Source organism: Schistocerca gregaria, chromosome 2, assembly GCF_023897955.1.
Source record: "Schistocerca gregaria isolate iqSchGreg1 chromosome 2, iqSchGreg1.2, whole genome shotgun sequence".
Lineage (NCBI taxonomy): Eukaryota > Metazoa > Arthropoda > Insecta > Orthoptera > Acrididae > Schistocerca > Schistocerca gregaria.
Genome location: NC_064921.1, coordinates 813,042,014 through 813,057,217, shown reverse-complemented (window position 1 = coordinate 813,057,217; position 15,204 = coordinate 813,042,014). Strand labels below are relative to the sequence as shown.

At 40.4% G+C, this 15,204-nt stretch overlaps 1 protein-coding gene across 3 annotated transcripts in view; it reads right to left on the bottom strand.

Moving 5' to 3' along the window:
- LOC126335122 (uncharacterized) overlaps positions 1-15,204 on the bottom strand; it is a 272,304-nt gene that overhangs the window by 181,568 nt on the left and 75,532 nt on the right. For all 3 annotated transcript variants that reach the window (XM_049998077.1, XM_049998078.1, XM_049998079.1), the window contains one exon: positions 14,937-15,059. In XM_049998077.1, coding sequence (XP_049854034.1) covers positions 14,937-15,059 — 123 coding nt within the window. The remainder of the gene's footprint in view (positions 1-14,936; positions 15,060-15,204) is intronic.

Genomic DNA, 15,204 nt, shown 5'->3' with positions numbered 1-15,204 from the left:
AGATTTCCTATTCGAGAGGCAGTATTTTGATCATCTCTCTGTTAACATAGTGTGTCAATATTCTGTGGAGTGAGGTTCCCATAGACTGTAACACCTATCAGTTGGCATTTGTTGGCCAATGTGACAATTAAGCCCACAGTATGAAATACTACAAAAGAAAATCTACTGTTTTTGTTATATCTCCAGTGTTAATCATCAAATGAAGATGAAAATTTAGAAATGACCTGCCAATTAAAAGAGAATTTAGAAAAAAAGTTTTAGCACTACAAATTCAATGGCTTTTCAGTCATTCAAAACTAATTACAAAAGAAAATTTTCAGCTTTGGAGTAATAATCAGGTTTTGATACTTTTATAGCTTATTAAATAATGTCTATAGAAGGAGTTGCTTATGTATTTTTTTCTTTGAATAATCTAGTTCCAAGAAAAGAGCAATAGAGTTGGTTCCCAATACAGGTACATTTGACAAAGCATTCACTTTCATCAAATGTGTATTTTTCTTAATACTACATAATTCAGGATATCAGAAGGAATGAGAAATGAATAATTACTATATGTGAGTGTTAAATGAAGTAATTATTGTTCATTATATGTATGAAAGTGCCAAATAAATATTTTGCAATCACGCAATAAGTTCACCCCTAGATTTATAAACAAGCAAAATAAAAATAAACAGTTCCTGAAATTACGTGAATGCTGATTGAAAAACAAACCATTTTCAAACTCAAAAAAGAAGAATTTTAAGTCCTTCCCTTCGCAACAAAGCAGGTGGGGACATCTGGATATTCATTTTAATTATTCCTCTCCTAAATTTTGAAATTAGTTAATTAATAGTAAATTAGTTAATTAATTGTAACATGATCTGTGGCTGGCTGAACAGAGAAAGAACCTGATTTTATGAGAAGATGTGGAGAGCTGATTGACCTGTACAAGCCTATGCTGGTACTATCCAATCAGAGACGAGAACAGTCCCATGTTCTAGAAGCTTATATAGCTTAGGGAGGCTATGTTCTGAAGGGTCTTACAATAACTTCCAAGCAGTGAAGATATGCAGCCTAATGCTCTATAAAGTACAGTTGCATGTCTTTGAAAAGTATCGAGTATAGAACACCATGTGCAGAAGGTTAGCTATTTGTGTGCAGCCCTAAAGCATCAACTGCAGTCCTACCAGTGCACTGCTGCAAAATGGCATCAAGAATGCGCTGACCTACACACCAATAAAAAGAGAAGGCACCACTATACCTTCAGGAAGATGAAGTTCAGGGCCCCCTGTCAACGCTGACTTAGCCAGCCACCCACCGCTACTCAGCCCCAGTTCGGTTGCAGACTTCGATAGCATCAGTACTGCGTAATAGGAAGATGACACTTAGCCTGTGTTCTTCAAGCAGCAATAGTGAGAAGTACTTGCACATAGGAGGCAGAAGAAAATAAGTTTCTTTTCTTTTTAGAAATAAAGCGTTCATTTAATCTTCAGTGTTACGTACAGATTATTTTGGATTCCTGCCACTGGGCATCGCTACTTCTCTCCTTCCTTGTTTGTGTACTTGCAGTCTCCCACAGTAGCTGACACAACATCTGGCAATGAGGATTCCAAAGCCAATGCTGCCTTCACTCTTTACCATTCCATTACAGAGCATCACTAATATTTCTCTCTTTTATTTCAGAGGAGCATTGCCACTAATTGTGTTCTTTCCTGCATACTAGCTGCAATGCTTCAGCTATTTGTGTATTTGTCTTGCTTCTAATTATTTTGTTGCAGCACTCCCTCGTTAAAATGGCCTGCAACCCACATCCTACACTACCTGCGCCTATGCCTCCAGCTGCTGCTGGCTTTGATCTAATGCAGTTTATTCAGTTTCGAAACCAACAAAAGTCGCAGCTGATTACGGCAGTCCAGTAGCTCATTAATGCACAAGTCATTGCTGGATGAACTCCATCACAATCGCCAGCCACATCTACAGCACTGCCTCCAAGCATTCATCCATTCTGTGTTTTCAATGAACAAGGGGAATGGAACAAGTGGTATGCTCAATTCAAGGCTCACTGTGCTACACATCAAGTGCAAGGTACTTTGAAACTTTCTTATTTCTTGTCAAGTCCCGGCACAGAGGTTTACCACCTCGCTTAGAAGTTATTCCTGACTAGTACACCAAAGTTGCTAGTTGTTGAAGATTTAGTTTCCACCCTCATTAAGTATTATGAGGACCAAGTAAATATGGCTGCAGATCATTACAATGTCTTTTTATTGAGGGAAAAAGTGAGAACAGACGTACTGTCAGTGGGTCACTGAACATCAGGATTTGTCATGACTGTGTCATTCTCAAGGTAGCTGTGGACAGTACTATAGTGATGCAATGATTCATGGTGCAGTTATATACAATATGCCAGACAGTAGGATTTGTGAACAAATTCTCTATAATCTGATCGTACATTCAAACAAGTGTTACAAATTATTGAACATCAGGATTAGTGTGAAGGTGCCGTGGAAAACTTTGTGGTAGTTCCCATGGCAGTGTAATGCAAACTGACAAACACGTATGGCCTTGCGACCAACCACTATGCGCAAACAGGCCACAGTGGGTTGGACAGAGTAAACAAGTGTCAATACATGTGTCTCCTGTGAAATCATGTCCCCACTGCTTTTCCATGCATAAATGACAAAACTGCCCTTCGTGGAAGCTGATTTGCTTTGCTTGTGGAAAGTCAGGTCATGTACAGTCTCTGTGCCTGCAACAGAAAACAAAAACTCTACCCACATTAGCTGTCATAAGTGCAGAGCACCTTCTCACTCAGTGAATGTAATTTTTTGTAAACCAGCTACCGGTATTAGTAACGATCAAATTCAGAACATGCCTTCACCCCATCCAAGTGCTGTACAACAACAGTCAAACAAACTGTTTGTGAGCTTAGTCACTGCCAAGCACTGCGTGAAACTTCAGTTAAGACACTGGTGCTGTTACTTTGTTTAATTGTGCCACTTACCAACAACTAGGCTTGCCAATATGGATAAAATTTTGCATGCACCTTACTGTGTATAACAGCCAGCACATTCCAATGCTTGGTGCATGTAGTTTACCTGCTACATTCCAGTCTCACACCAGAAGAGTGACAGTTACAATTTTGTAGTTGCAGGACTGTGAAAATATTTTTGGGTTAGATTCATTTGATTTGTTTGGTTTTCTTATTCAGGACAATGTACTTTCTGTTCCTGCTTTCAACCCAAAAGACAGTGTTACTCAATTGATTGAGGAGTTTCTTGATTTATTAGCTGAAGGACTTGGCAGACCAAATAATTTTGTGGCATATTTTACAATGAAGGACAATGTGCAACCTATGTTTTTTCAGACTTGTCCCATCCCCCATGTGATTAGAGACAATGTTTCAAGTGAACTTAAAGAATGGCAAGACAGTGGTGTTATTGCTCCTATCCAGGCTAGTTAATGGGCTTCTCCCTTAGTAATCTTACCATAGCCTTCTGGAAGACTTTGTCATTGTGTTGACTTTAAATCCACTGTGGATCCTCAAATAATAATTGATACTTATCCATTGTTTCGCTCTGGGGATTTAATGGTCAGGCTTGGTGCAGGTCACTGTTTTTTCAAAAATTGAGTTACGTGATGCACATTTGCAAAGGCCGCTAGATGAGGAGTCTTAGAAAGTGTTTATGGTCAACACACATTTAGTGTTGTTTTAATTTTTGCATTTACCTTTTGGCAATGCTTCCACGCCTACCATATTGCAACGCAACTTAGAACAGCTTACTGGAAAAGCTCCATTCTGTTTGGACAATATGATGGTAAAAGTATACCAGAGGAACATATCAGTAATCTTGGTACATTGTTTCAAGTGCTTTCAACTGCAGGTTTGAAGTGTTGCCTGGACAAATGTGCCTTTTTTCATTCTGCAATTCAGCACTTATGCCACATTCTAAATAGCCAAGGTGGTCATCCCCTTCAATCACACTTGCTGGCCATCCAGAACCTCCTTGCCCCTGCAATCAGTTCTTGGGAAGCTGACATACTATATCCGGTTTACACCCAACACAGCCCAGATCACAGCTCCGTTATATTGTTTGCGCCACAAGAATGTGCCTTTTGTTTGGACCAAAGAGTGTCAGGTTGCATTCCAGAACTTAAAAATGCCTTGTTGAGTGACAGATGCCTTGTTCATTTCAATCCCGCTAAGCCTGTGGTTTTGGCAGTGGACGCTTCTTCATATGGAATCGGAGCTGTCCAGATTTGGTTCACAGAACACGCTGATTGCTTTTGCTTCCAAATTATTGATTAGGACCCAAAGTATCTCTTCCCAAATCAAGAAGGAAGTACTCGCTATTATCTATAATGTGGCAAAGTTTCATCATTATATGTTTGGTCGGAAGCTTTACCTAGTGATGAACGATAAACCACTTCAGTCTTTGTTTCATCTGTCCAAACCTGTTCAGTCACACACGGTTCACAAGCTGCAATGTTGGGCTGCAACATTGCGCTTTATTACTGTCACAGAATCAGTATGTAATACTGTACTGGCCACGATGAAACATGCAAATGCTGATGTCCTTCCTCACCTTCCGGATTCGGAATTTAATGCTACTGCTGCATCTTGCTGTCAGATCAATGCACAGAACACTGAACTTTTACAGACTTTTCCACTGAACTATGTGAAAATTGCTCAGGCCACAGAAGCAGACACTGAACTGAACCTTTTGTTGCACTACATCTGTAATTCTTGGCCTTCTTCAGTGGAAAACACTCAGAATTCTTTTGCACACCAATATTTTGCTCATCGGCATACCCTCTCTGTACAATGTGGTGTGATTTTATCGCAAAGTGACTGTGGACAATCACATGTGCTTATTCCTAAAATGTTGCAAAAGGATGTGTTGTGATTGCTTCACCAGAGACAGTGGGGAATTATATGCACAAAACAGTTAGCACGTTGGCACTGTACTTTGCCAGACATGGATACCCACATGAACAGATAACAGACCCACGTTGCTCTTGTACTGAAAATCTATGGCCCCAATGACAAATATTTTCACCTTGGCCAAAGTCTCAATTGTCATAGCAACAAGTGGATACTAACTTTTCTGGTCCCTTTCGGAACACTGACTGGCTTATTGCGGTGGACTCTTTCGGCATATACCTGTTTGCAGCACCCATGAACTTGACTACTTCGCTTAGTACCATTCAGGTTTCGTCATCTACTTTTTGGTAGGAAGTGTTGGTTACTGACAACAGGCCACAGTTTATGGCTCAGGACATTAAACATTTTCATCAACCAATGGTATTACTCACCTTACCAGTGCTCCATTTCACCCTAAGTCAAACAGAGAGGCTGAACGGTTTGTTGGCATGTTCACACAACAAATGAACAAACTATGTGCCTCCCACAAATGAGAGCAAGCACTGCTGCTCTTCCTCACAATGTACTGCTCCCTGCCCCGCAACAGTCCATTGCCAGTGGAGCTTCTAGATGGCCAGCACCACTGCATGCTGTTCCAGTTGCTGCACCTACCACAGCACACAGCATCTCCCACTGCTCTGCAATTATTGCCTTGCACATAATAACTCTATTCTTTTCAGTTTTTGGTTGCTCTGGGCACTGGGAGAGAGGAACAATTCTATGAAATTGGGCCCTGCCATGAATTTAATTCAACATCCTAGTGGGTTACTATGCCCCCACCAGGACCAGATTAGTGCTTGTCAATTGTAATATTCTTCCACAATTTTGTGTCCTCAGATTCGCAACCACCCAGGATCTTGCAGCTGGCACAGCCGTCCCCAGCTGCCTCTTCTCCACTGCCTGTGGAGCCAATGGAGCTGAACCCATTGCACTCGCTGCCACAGCAGCTCAACTTCCTAGCGCATGCCATGGACTCGGCACTATCGTCATCTTCATCACCGCCCTGTCCGATTTTCCTCGGACCAGGTCAAGAAGAGGGCAGGCACCTTTTTGGGGTTTTCCAACTGATGTTCCCATCAGAGTGCAGGATGAATGTCGGTGCAGGGTCAGGGGTTCAGCATCAGTCCCAGTTGGAGCTCCCAACACTTCACACTACCTAACTTCCTGCTGCCTATCTCCCCCCCCCCCTCCCCCCCTCCCTCCTCCTGTGCCTGCCCTATTGCATTTAGGAGGCACAACAAGAACATCATGCAACCTCATAACAAGAAGTTATGTTTCTTTCATTTTTAGAAATAAAGAGTTCTATTAATCTGATAGTGTTATGTACAGATCATTTTGGTTTCCTGCCACCAATCATCACTACTTCTCTCCTTCCTTGTTTGTGTCGATACTGACTCCCACAGTAGCCACCACAACAGACACGTAAACACAAGGAGATTAAAGAGAAAAGTAAATTTTAAAAAAACATTAATGTGGTACATAGGTTGGTGAGTTAATATGTGCGAAGAGAGTGGGCAGCAGATGTAAATGGATTAGGTGAGGTTAGCACTGGTTGGTAATAATTAAACTGATGGTGTTCCAAGTGCTGCAGTGCAGGTTGTATACATTGCAGGATGCTGAAACTTCGTAGTTATGTTCATTAATTGGGACACATTCAGAAAATGCTGAAAAAATAATAGTTCCACCATCTGCCACAAGGTGAAAACATGGCACTGTAAGCACACAGAATGTGAAATGTTTCCTGTTTTGATGTGAATATGCTCTTTGTGGTGTAAAGGGTTGAGACGGTTGCAGTTTTCCACATGAAAGGAAAGACCTTGCACTGCTGGTAAAGTTGTTCTACCAGGAAGGTGACAATAGCAGCACTACATTACTGGAATATCACTGACAGAAATTGCTGTGAAGAGTTCTCGTGTCAATAAATGGGTTCAAGAATACGATCAAGAATTGTGAACAGATGCAGCAGGGACAGTGCGGTGGCCCATTCCCATGGCAGTTGTTGATAAAGTTCCTGTAGCCAAAGCTGACCGTGCAGCACATGGCTCAAATTCTGCTGCCAGTTCTCAAGCTGTGTCAAAGGAATTGTCTTCCCCTGGCCAACAGTCCAAAACATTTTGCAGCACAGTTTACACTGGTATCCCTACAAGATTCAAAATTTGCACCAAATGAGCCCCAATGTAGGCTACAATGCCATACTTGGTCCTTCATTTTTTGGCACACGTGGAAATGGATTGTGTCTGTCCAGGCAATATTCTTTGGCCAGATAAGGCACATTCTACTCTGCACATGAGTTGCCATATATGATGTGTGCACTCAACTGATGTGACTGTGTGGTGTGATTCCACAAGTTCTTTCAGTCTCGGTCCGTATATATCCATACTCTTGTTGATTTGAAGGATAGCATATGATGACATATCACTCTGATTAAACCAGATATGCTGCACCCACATTACATTCTGATTGCTTACAGTGCCATATTTTCATCTGGTGGCAGAAAGTGGAATTATTAATTTTTTGTCTTATTCTGCAAGCGCTCCACTAAATGAATATACCTACAATGTTCAGCATCCTACGCTGCATATAGCACACACTACAGTGCTCCGATTATAACCCCCTGGTATGTGCATGCTGGAATGAGGAAAGAGAAAGAGGAGGGCAGGTGGGGGGTTGCTAGGTAGAGGTTCACAAGTTAATGTGGCACAGGAAAGTACAGAAAATGATGCACAAAAATACACAAGAGTGAGGCATGAAGAGTGATTAATTTCAAGGTCTACGAGTAGTTATATCAACGGGAATAATGTAAGACATGGGATATAGCCAAGTGTTGTTCAGCAATAGGTAAAACACAGAAAGGAAAAGAAAGAATAGTATGCATCATAGAATAGTAACAAAGGAAAATGGCACTAGTTTATGGGATGGAAGAAAAGCCACTAGGCAAAACCAAACAATGGAAAATCCAGGAAGACAGTATTATGAAAAGGATATATTGCTACTCACTGTATAGAGGAGATGTTGAGGTTGACAGACAGACACAACAAAAAGACAGACATACATTTCAGCTTTCAGCCAGAAGGCCTTCTTCAAAAGCAGAAAACACCCACACATTCATACAAGCACAATTCACACACACGACAACTTCTTTGGTCACTGTGGCCAGACTGCACACAGCAAGTGCCCATTATGGGAAAAGTAATGTGTGTATGGGGGTTAAGGAGCATGCAGGGACGTGGTGGGGACAGAGCAGGGCTGCAAGGTGCAATCGGGAGATTTGTGGGGGGGATTAGGAGGGTTGAAAAGGAGAGAAGTGTAGGAGAGGAAAAAGACTAGTGGGTACATTGATGAAATAGAAAGCTGTGTCATTATTGATGCTGTCTCCCACTACACTAACATCTCTAATGCACGTGGCCTTGCTGCTGGTGAACACTATCCATACCACCACCCAACTGACCAACTGACTCCAAACCTACAACCACCTTCCTGATCATCATGACCAATTATATCCTCATCCACAATTACTTCACCTTTGAAGGCATCACTTACAAATAAATCCATGGTAAGGCAATGAGCACCTGCATGGCACCATACTCTGCCAAACTATTCATGGACGTTCTACAGGAACCCTTCCTAACCATCCAGAATCTCAAATCCTCTTATCTGGCTCAATTTCAATGATGACATCTTCATGATCTAAATAGAGGGTGGGGACACCTTATCCACATTCCTCCAGAATCTCAAAACCTCCTCCCCCATTCACTTCACTTGCTCCTCCTCAACCCAACAAGCCACCTTCCTCAATGTTGACCTCCATCTCAAAGATGGTTACATCAGTAACTCTGTGTATATCATGCCTACCAATCATCAACAATACCTTCACTTTGACAGTTGCCACCCACTCCAAACCTTTCACACATCCAAGCCAACTGTGGCCATCACATCTGTAGTGATGAGCAGTACCTCTCCAGATATACCAAGGGCCTCACTGAGGCCTTCACAGACCAGAATCACCCTCCCAACCTTGTACAGAAACAGATCTCCCATTCCTTGTCTCTCCAGTCACCTACCACCTCCAAGAGTCCCACTGTCCAGCCACAAAGCAGCATTCCACTTGAGACTCAGTACCACCCAGGACTGGAGCAACTGAATGACATTCTCCACCAGGGTTTCAATTACCTCTTGTCATGCCCTGAAATGAGAAATAGCCTATCCAATATCCTTCTCACCCACTTACAGTGGTATTCCGCCGCCCACCCAAACCTACACAATAACCTTGTTCATCCATACTGTATCCCTGCTCCTAACCCCCTGTTCTTATCACTGCAATAGGCCTAGATGCAAGACCTGTCCCATACATCTGGCCACAGGCATCACCTACTCCATCAAAGGCAGGGTTACCTGTGGAAGTAGTCATGTGATCTACAAACTAAGCTGCAACCAGTGTGCTGCTTTCTACATGGGCATGACAGCCAACACACTGTCTATCTGCATGAATGGCCACCAACAAACTGTGGCCAAGAGACAGGGGAATCACACAGTTGTTAAATATGGTGCTCAACAAAAAGTGCTTCATTTCAATGACTGCTTCACAGCCTGTGCCATCTGGATCCCTTCTTCAAACACCACCTTTTCTGAATTGTGCAGGTAGGAACTATCAATGTAATACACTCTACATTCCCATAACCCCTAGCCTTAACCTTCGCTAGTTCCTGTCCTTCACCCACCTACCCCTCCATGGCCAGAGATACTGAACATATTTGTGTGACTTACGCTTTTGTCAATAAGTGCGTGTTTTCTACTTTAGAAGAAAGCCTTTTGCCTGAACGTTCAATTTAACATCAGTCTTTTTGTTGTGCCTGTCAGCAACTCAACATGCATGGTGAGCAGCAATCTATTCTTTTCATAATATTGTCATTATTCCATCCTGGATTTTTCAGTGTTTAATGGTTTCTAAAATGATTTCTAGAGGGGCATAAAGACATAGTATATGGTGCCTTTTTTTCACAGGTATTATTATCTCAGACTAACATCTACAGTTGCTTTATGAATGTCAACATTGCCTTCTAAACTTATCACTTCAATTATTTTTTAGTGCAGTAGACAGACAGACAGACTGATAGATCACAAAGAGAAATACAATGTCATATGCACAGCTGGTGGTCGCATTCCCCCACGTAGATTCACTAGGAATAAATACTTCGTGTTTCCAAAATTTGTAAGAGGCATATTCAAAAACTAAGATTCAGTGACCAATATTTAACTGACAATAGGCCTGAATAAAGTTTCACACATGCAGCACAGTCTACCGACTCATTAGCAAACTACTGCAGTGCTGATTTGGTTAAATAGTTGCTTGCCAGTCAGTAGGAGCAGATCACAATGGCCGAGACAATTGTAAAACCCACCACTTGTGAAGTGTGCGAAGGGATTAGAATATTGCTGGCAAAAGGATCTTCAAATGCTGAAATCCATCATGAGTTATGCCTAGTAATATTATTATTGTTGTTGTTGTTGTTGTGGTGGTGGTGGTCTTCAATCCAAGGACAGATTTGATGCAGCTCTCCATGCTGCTCTATCCAGTGCAATCCTTTTCATCTCCGAGTAACTACTGAAACCTACATCCTTATCAATCTGCTTACTGCATTCATCTCTTGGTCTCTCTCTATGATTTTTATCCCCCACACTTCCCTTCACTACTAAATTGGTGATCCCTTGATGTCTCAGAACATATCCTACCAACCAATCCCTTCTTCTAGTCAGGTTATGGCAAAAATTTCTTTTCTCTCCCCAATTCCATTCAATACCGCCCCATTAGTTATGTTATAAAAGCATCTTATGTTCAGCATTCTGTAGCGCCACATTTCAAAAGTTTATATTCTCTTCTTGCATAAACTGTTTATCATCCTTGTTTCATATCAATACATGGCTACACTCCATAAAAACACTTTCAGAAAAGACTTCCTAACACTTAAATCTCTATTCAATGTTAACAAATTTCTCTTCTCCAGAAGTGCTTTTCTTGCCACTAGCAGTCTACATTTTATATCATCTTTACTTTGACCACCACCAGATATTTTTCTGCCCAAAAAGCAAAATTCATTAACTACTTTAAGTGTCTTACTTCCTATTTTAATTCCCTCAGCATCACCTGGTTGAATTCAACTACATTCCATTACCCTCATTTTGATTTTGTTGATGTTCATCTTATATCCCCCTTTCAAGGCACTGTCCATTCAGATCATCTTCTCTTTCAAGTCCTTTACTGTATCTGACAGAATTATAGCACCATCAGCAAACGCCAAAGTTTTTATTTCTTCTCCCTGGATTTTAATTCTGTCTCCAAATTTTTCTTTTGTTTTGTTTACTGCTTGCTCCATATACAGATTGAATAACATCGAGGATATGCTCCAGCCCTGTCTTTCTCAACCACTGCACCCCTTCATGCCTTTGACTCTTTATAATTGTCATATGGTTATACAAATTGTAGGTAGCCTTTCACTTCCTGTACTTTATCCCAGCCACCTTTAGAATTTGAAAGCGAGTAGTCCAGCTGACATTCTCAAATGCTTCCTCTAAGTCAGCAAATGCTATAAGCATAGGTTTGACTCTCCTTGACCTGTCTTCTATGAGAAGTCATACAGTCAATACTGCCTCGCATGTTTCTACACTTCCTTGAACCCCTAACTGGTCTTCCCCAAGGTCAGCTTCTGTCAGTTTTTCCACTCATATGTAAAGAATTTGTGTTAGTATTTTGCAGCCGTGACTTATTAAACTGATAGTTCGGTAATTTTCAGACCTGTCAACACTTGCTTTCTTTGGGATTGGAATTATGATATTCTCTTGAAGTCTAAGGGTATTTCACCTGTCTCATACATCTTGCCTACCAGATGGTAGAGTTTTGTCAGGGTTGGCTCTCCCAAGGCTACCAGTAGTTCTAAAGGAATGCTGTCTACTCCCGGGGCCTTGTTTCAACTTAGCTCTTTCAGCACTCTGTCAATTTCTTCATACAGTATCATATCTCGCACCTCATCTTCATCTATATCCTCTTCTATTTCCATTATACTGGCTTCAAGTACATCTTCCTTGTACAGACCCTCCACATACTCCTTCCATCTTTATGCTTCTTTGCTTAGGACTGGTTTTCCATCTGAGCTCGTGATATTCATACAGGTGGTTCTCTTTTCTCCAAATGCCCATTTAATTTTCCTGTTGGTGGCATGTATCATACCCCTAGTGAAATATCATTCTAAATTATAACATTTGTTCTATAGCCATTCCTGCTTAGTCATTTTGCATTTCCTGTCAGATTCATTTTTGAGACTTTGTATTCTTTTATGCCTGTTTCATTTACTGCATTTTTATATTGTCCCCTTTTATCAATTAATTCAGTATCTCATTTTACGCAACAGTTTCTACTACACCTCGTCTTTTTACTTACTTGATCCTCTGCTGCTTTCACTATTCCATCTCTCAAACCCACCCATTCTTCTTCCACTGTATTTATTTCCCCTGTATTTGTCAGTTGTTCCCTAATGCTCTCACTGAAACACTCCACAACCTATGATTCTTTTGGTTTATCCAGGTAATATCTGTTTAAATTCCTAGCTTTTTGCAGTTCTTTCAGTTTTAATCTACAGTTCATAACAAACTCTACAATTCATAACCAACAGATTGTGTTTAAAGTCCACATCTGCCTCTGAAAATGTATTACGAGTTAAAATCATGTTCCAAGATCTCTGTCTAACCATCATACAATCAATCTGAAACCTTTTGGTGTCTCCACATCTCTTCCACATATGCAACCTTCTTTTACGATTCCTAAACCAAGTGTAAGCGAAGATTAAATTATTCTCTGTGAAAAATTCTACTGGCAGCTCTCTCTTTCATTCCTTTCCTCCAGCCCATATTTACCCACTATTTTTCCTTCTCTTTCTTTTCCTACACCTAGTGTACGGATCTGTAATAATAAGTGACAAACAAGTTCATAAATGGAGTCAAGAATTTCAAAATGTCTACACAAATGTTCACAGATGTTCATGGTAGACAGTGGAGTGACAGGCCCATTATTCAGGTCACTGGCACTGTTGATCAAGTGAACCAGAAACTTTGAAGTGATCACCGACTGACAGTTAGTTGTCTGGCTAACGAAATCCAAAATGTTGCTCGAACCTCGGTTTATGCAACTGCCACTGAGGAGCTTGGATATCACAAACTATGAGTGAGTTGGGTTCCAAAAATGCTCACTGATAAGAATGAAGAGCAACGAATGTGTACTGCATTACAGTTTTTGGGTTGTTACAGAGAAGATGGAGCTGATTTGTTTTCCCGCACTGCTACGGGTGACAAGACAGGGATATTGTAACCAATGCAGAATCAAAACAAGTTAATGCAGTGGCACCATCACAATTCACCCACATCAAAGAAGCTTATGCAATCTGTGTTCTTGAATTGAAAAATTGTGGCTACCATCTTTTGGGACATAAAGTGCATCCTTTTGTTTGATTTCAGGCACCACGGGTCAGCGATTACAGCTGACATATCTTGTGAAATGCTAAACAAACTGAGACATGCAATCAAAAATCGATGCCATGGGAAACTGTCATCTGGAATAATCCTCCTTCACAACAATTCATGCCATCATATTGCTGCCAAAATCAAGGAGAAGATTCAAGATTTTCATTAGGAACTTCTTGAGCATCCTCCATACAGTTCCAACCTTGCACCAAGCAATTATTTCCTCTTCTTGAATTTGAAAATGTGGCAGGGTGGACAAAGACTTTAAAACAATGATTAACTCAAGATTGTCATTACCAAATGGTTCAGTTAACAGGAGGCAGACTTCTATGCAGAGGAGTTAAAGAAGCAGGTGCAACATTACAGAAAGTGTGTAGATGTGAACAGCAATAATGTCTAAAAGTAAACTTTAAATATTACAATCAATAACAACCTTTTCTCATAAGCTTAATTTTTTATGGCCAAACAGACCTTGGTTATGGAACACACCTTGTATAATGGACAACTGTATACACACATTTCTGCACCAAGCTGGGTATCTACAAATATGAAGTAATTTTTCTACTGAAGGAGATAACCTGCCTGAAAATCTGTGCACACGTATAATCACTTAATAAAAACTGTGGTTCTACCATTTCCTTGAACTTAAAAAACTGTGCACCTGTGTTGCTCTCACATGTTACAGAAAATTCCTGTCACTATAGTTTTTCTGTTACAAAATAGATAGCTAACTCAGATTTGGTAATGCATTACTCTTGAAAAATGTTTAGTTGCTTTAAAGTCTTGTGCAGTATGCTACAAAAGACTGCATTTAAACAGTTGGAAACGGAAATTGGGAAGCGCTATCCATGAGGCAAACAGTGTGCGAGCTACAGATCAACACATAGTGAAACCAAATGTAGACTTTCTTTATCTTTTACTCAGCACACTTTCAAAATTTAAAGACGAAAAATCCAACTTACAAAGTGACAATTTGTGTAATACTTCATTTACCTATTGTTCAGTGGCAACGTAATTTGAGTACCACATTTTCCAAGGTGGTTTGATAAAATAATATGAAAATGTTAACAATGGTATAGAGCACCCTCAGCCTTATAAAACTATAAGAATCTTCCTATGCATCAATGGATATAAATCCTGAGCAGCAGCTGTGCTGGCAATTTTACTATATTCAATTTATCCTGTGTAAGCATTAACAATACATAATCAAGTAGTCATACTTTATTGTTGATACAGCATGCATATTTAGCTTCCAACAACAGTTTTTCCTTTAAGGTGTATCTCAATTTGTTCCAGATCCCTGAATGTTCTACTAAATGATGGAATCTACAGAATAAGATAGAGGAATGCATGAATGGATGAAATTTTACATTGTCCCTTTCAAATAAATTTCTTGACAGAAGTTCTCCAAAGGAGACTGGGAATTTACTAATTCAAACTGTCATTATAATATGTTGCGAAATCACTCTGCACAACATGTGGCTACCTGCTAAGCAATCAGTAACAATTAGAGCACTTTTTACATTACCTGATAACATATTAGGTTCTGCTCATCTGCTGAAGCTGCAGGAGAAACCAAACACATCCAATTACATGAATCTTCTTCAGCTGTGTTTAAATAATATGAGTCATTTTCTGTTTGCCCAAATATCTGCAATAAATACGACACATCAGGTTATGTTCCAGTAGTAATTGCTATCTGGAACAAAAACACTCATATTCAAAGTTTGTTCCGAGATTGAAAGTATACACTTTACGTACGGAAAGTTACTAGTGGAAACTACATGGCATAAGTG